The sequence below is a fragment of the Helobdella robusta genome (genome assembly GCF_000326865.2).
Source record: "Helobdella robusta unplaced genomic scaffold HELROscaffold_6, whole genome shotgun sequence".
Taxonomy (NCBI): domain Eukaryota; kingdom Metazoa; phylum Annelida; class Clitellata; order Rhynchobdellida; family Glossiphoniidae; genus Helobdella; species Helobdella robusta.
In genome coordinates this window covers 3,531,222-3,536,467 of record NW_008705330.1, presented here as the reverse complement: position 1 = coordinate 3,536,467, position 5,246 = coordinate 3,531,222, and the positions used below count along the sequence as shown (strand labels likewise).

The 5,246-nt window shown below is 35.2% G+C and overlaps 1 protein-coding gene across 1 annotated transcript in view; it reads right to left on the bottom strand.

The window, feature by feature from the left end:
* Positions 1-4,299, bottom strand: part of HELRODRAFT_189400 (hypothetical protein) — a gene marked incomplete at both ends in the record, with an annotated part of 7,956 nt that extends 3,657 nt beyond the window's left edge. The window contains 6 exons of the mRNA XM_009029282.1: positions 423-498; positions 745-877; positions 1,336-1,430; positions 1,654-1,793; positions 1,978-3,340; positions 4,212-4,299. Coding sequence (XP_009027530.1) covers positions 423-498; positions 745-877; positions 1,336-1,430; positions 1,654-1,793; positions 1,978-3,340; positions 4,212-4,299 — 1,895 coding nt within the window. The remainder of the gene's footprint in view (positions 1-422; positions 499-744; positions 878-1,335; positions 1,431-1,653; positions 1,794-1,977; positions 3,341-4,211) is intronic.
* Between the last annotated feature and the right edge of the window lie 947 nt (positions 4,300-5,246).

Genomic DNA, 5,246 nt, shown 5'->3' with positions numbered 1-5,246 from the left:
ATGATAAAAGTCTTGTTAGAAAATTGAGAAACTCAACTACAAGTTGAATAATACCGAAAACGCAATGATCTTAATAAATAATTGTATCTATGATAGTCTAAACTCTATATATGTATATATATATATATATATATATATATATATATATATATATATATAAACTAAAAATAAAAATATAAAATTTTGCAAATTTGACGGGGGGAGATTTTCTAAAATGTTGACCGGGGCAGAGTAGCAACATTTGTCGCTGACGAACTTTTTTAGGCTTATAATGTAATTTTAAGATGGCTTGCAGCCCGCCGGCCGTAGTTTGCCCATTCCTGCCTTAAAGTATTGAAAAGAATATTGTTTGATAAAAAATTGCGCTGTAAAACAATGCTGACATTAATGATGTATCGTTAATGACGGGCAAACAATCTCACTTGAAGTTGACGTTGATGTCGTTCAATGAAAACTTTTCGATTTCCAACAACTTAGATGAACATGCATCTACACGAGCTAAGCAGAGTTAACAAACCATAAACAAACTGCGATGTTTTGTTCTAAATGTTTTACCACAATGATCAGATTTTTTTAATGATTTTTTGTGAGTCATTTAAATATTATTTATCAAATAAAATTGTTCATTGTTACACAAACTTTGCTCAATTCAGATCGGCATTTTCACTAACACCATAGAACAATGACATAATCATCTTAGAAATATTAACGGCACGGAGAAACATGATTAAATTAACGACAAACCTAACAAAACATTCTGGATTCGTGGCTTCGTAAAGAGAGCCAACCAAATGCGACCCATCTCACTGATGGTCATCTGCTCGCGTCCGTGATGGCTCTGGTACTCCATCTTCACGTGCACTTCAGTCATGCTGTCCTGCAGTGCATGGTTTAATCAAAATTAACTTTCAAGGTGAGTAATTGAAACAGCTTATTCCAATGAAGAAGTTTAAAAGGGAGTTAAAAAATAAAAAAAATTGAAATAAAATAAAACGTTGAAGTAATAAAAGGAAAAACATTTTAGTAAAAAACACTATCAGATTTCTTTCTTTTTTTTAAATTTTAGTACAATTTTAGTACAAAACCAAGCACGGGAAGTCAATTATACAACTAAAATTGAATGAAATTTTTTTAAATAATTTAATTAAATTAACGCTCATCGGATTGGACAAGATTGTTGGATAGCTTATCCTAAAATGCACCTGCCCTGAAAAATTCAGCCGGCTAGGTGCATCTGAGGTGGTCAAAAATTGTAAAAGAGAACATCAATGACAACCTGACAGAAAGTAAAAAAGGGGCAATAAAATGAAATAAAAAATTATTTAAAAAACGAACGGAAAGGTAGTTGTTAGCCATGTATCGATGTTTGATGAGGACCTTGCAGCCGTTCACATTCCAGTACGAGTAAGCCACGTTGTCACTGCCCACGGCTAAATTCAATATTAAATGGGATGAACATAAAATGTTGGCAATTAACAGTTAATAAATAATTAATAAGTGAATAACACAGAGACATTTTAGAAGAAAAGTTGTAGCCATAGCTGCATACATTGCTGCAACACATAAGAAATATCGCTCATAAAAAATAATGTGATGTTTGGTAACAAATGAATGTACTAACTGAGTTTTGTATCCAAAAGATGATCCTGAAACATTTTTTGCAGTTCATTGTGTTGTTGATGATGATGTTGTTGTTGCTGGTGTTGAAGAGAATGCTGCAATTGATTTTGTTGAGACGGTTGCAGATTTTGTAGCTGGTGTTTGGGTTGATGTTGAGAAAGTTGCAGGAAACACTGAATTGATTGAGAAAGTTGCTCAAGAAATTGTTGATTGTCGATATGTAATTGTTGAGGAAGATTGGAATCAATGTTTTGATTGGATGCAAAAGTACAGGATGCATTGTGAGCAAAATTCTCAATTTTTGTATTTGGAAAAAAATTGGACCCATTATTTGTAACATCATTGATGTTTTCAAACCGTGAGTCAGCAGCGCATAGATGGTTAAACGTCTGGCGTCGTTCGTTTGGTGCCACATCGGAGAAGCTGCTACTGAGCATCAGTGGTGTGTGTGGATTTGCAGCAGAAGGTATTTGAGATGACGAACAAGAGGACGGCGGTAGTATTGATAATGGTAATGATGTTGGTGGTGATGACGTTAACAATAATGATGATGATGATGGAGATAAAGATGCTGGCAATGATGACGACGTTTTTGATGATGATAACTTCAGCAATGGCAATGAAATCGTTGGTGGCTCTGGTGATGATGCTTTAAAAGATTTTGTTATTAGTGATGACGTTTCACTATTATTGCAACAAGCTTCAACGTTATTATCTTCCTCCCTACTTCTTTTCCTCTTCCTGTCATTACTGCCTACCTCAGAAGTTCTCCTCTCAACGGACTTCTGCTTCATGGCCAGACGATTAGACCTTCGTTTGTTCGGTGCTGCCACAACCTCCTCCTCCTCCTCCTGCTGCTTCTCACAAACATTTTTTTTATGATTAGCGACGTCATCAACACCTCTCTCATCTGAGTTTCCGTCAAATGATTGGATTGGAGACAATGGCAGTGTCGACAGAAGTTGATTGGCAGTTACATTTCCTTCCTCACCCACTATCAACTGTTCCTTCTTTATTTCATCATCATCTATTGAGGGACCGTCAACAAGTGCACTCGGAGAATCAACATGATCATTGACGTGGCGACTATTGGTGGGAGGGGAGTTGATGTTGTCTGTGACGATGACCAGTTTTTCGTCATCATCTTCTTCTTCACTGGCTTCATTAGCAATCCCATTTGCAGAAGAAAGAAGATCATCAGATAACTGTTCATCATTTTCAAAATGTATGGATGAAATTAGACCTTTACGATCCCCATCCACTTCTAAGTCATTGTTCTCATTGATTTTAACAAATTTTTCAGAAAAATTATTTTTTGTTATATTATCTTCACTTGCGTTCAACAAAATTCCTCGTTCCAACTCCGTGATATCCATCGAGCAATCGCTAAACAAATCGTCGTCATTATGGCCATCGTCATCATCATTAATACCATCGTTACTAGCTTCATCGTCGTCGTTATCACTCGAACTATTATCACCATCATCGTCATCACCTTCGTCAGCACTGTTTTCCTTCTTCCTATCAGTTATGACGTCAGCAAACCCGGCAGCAGCAGCAACAGCGGCGCCGAGGTGATAACTCGGCAGCGAGGTTGGTTGCCTGATGATCTCCCCCATGAGAAACTCATGAATGCACGTGGATTGTTGCGGGGGGGTCATGTTGGTGGGGGGCAAGGGGTCGTCCATGATCACCGTGCAGCCTGGCTTTGTGCCACCACCTGTCGTTGCCGTTGTTCATCAACCATCGTTCACTCACGTCCACCATTCATTCAATTGTTGTTGAGTAATTATTATTAGTATTATAATTATTATTATATATTATTGTTATTGAGTAATTATTATTATTATTATAATTAATATTATATATATATAATTGTTATTAAGTAATCATTATTATTATAATTAATATTATTAACTTGTTGGTCAAAAATTGTTGACAACATGTCCGGGATACATTACAGATTTGTGAGAAAATACATAATTCAACAACTGCCCACAAATTCAAATCTGGTCAAATGGGGCAAAACCACAACTCCCTTGTGCCTACTGTGTAACGTTCGACAAACAAACAAGCATGTAGTGTCTAACTGTGGTTCAACATCGGCTCTGAAGAGATACACAGATAGACATAATAAAGTACTGGCGTTGATGATGGACGAGTTGAAGTTACAGGCTCCAAACGATTGCTGTTTGTTTGCAGATTTGGAAAGGGAAGGCATTCGTCCAATGTCACTCCTATTCAACACGTTACGACCAGACATTGCCATTTTGAGGGACAATAAGATTGAAATATTAGAACTGACGATATGCCATGAAACTAATCTAATTTCATCGAAACAATATAAACAACAAAAATATAAAAATTTAAATGCATATAAAAGAATATAAAGATTGTTCTATAATAATTAATACATTTGAATTGTCGCCAATTGGTTTATGTAATAATTTTAATCTATCGATATTTAAATTTACATGGTCAATACCGTTCAACTTTAAATTAATAAACAGTGTTATTAGCTCGTCATATGGAATTTATTGTGGCAGAAACATTGCCTAATGCTATTTTAAATATAACTTACACCCATGCACTTGCAGGGGCGGATCCACCGGGGGGGCCTGGGGTGGCCGGGCCACCCCATGCCCTTGCACCGGCCCCCCCACCGCAAAATAACAACATTTCAATATGCCCCTATTGCCCCAAAACATCGATTTACATAGAGTTTGATATTGCAATTGCGCGAAATATTTTGAATACTATAAAACAAAACATGTGCATAAAATGTGTGCATTAATTTTTACCGATCCGATCTAGATATTTTAATACTCTTTTATAATAGAACTTTTAGCACATCGCTATTTTGTTATCTGTTCTGCTTTTGAACCGTTCCATGGAAACTGTTTACTGATCTTTATTAAATCACTTAACACATTACACATTTCTGTAATTATCCAATATTCTAATAATGCCGACTGAAGAGAGAAATAGAAAACGGAAAGAAGAGTTAATTAATCAAGCCGCCGCTAAATGTTCTCGATTAAATCAGTTTTTTAGGTTGGTCAATCTTTCTTTCTGTTTCTATTCATCTTTCTTAAAACATTAAACTGTAAACAATAAACATAAACATCATAATCATAACATAGTTTGTTACTTATTATACAAATAAATATTTATATTTTAATTTTGTTTGCAAACCAAACACCAGTCGCCCAAATTGCTGATTTTCTCTTTCAAGTGCCGTTTTTGTATTTTATTCATAAATATTATTCCTGGCGAAGTTTTAAATAAAAAATGAAGGCTCGGATAATTAATTTTTGGTTTTTAAGAGTTTGTGCGTGTGGTTTTTGGATTATACACAGTTCGATAACGTTTTATTATATAACATCTTAATATTCAACAAAAATAAATTATCAGTTTTATTTAAATTAATTATAGAGCGACAACTGATACCGCCGAATTTATTAATGAAATGCCAACTACAAGTAAAATTTCTGTTGCATCTTCAAGAACAAATATCCACGTGTCTAATGAAATGGAGGTTAACTCCTCCCAGAGTGAGCATCATCTTTGTGATGACAGTGATAGAGATAGCTATTATAGTGATGACATTTTAACAGATGAACTAA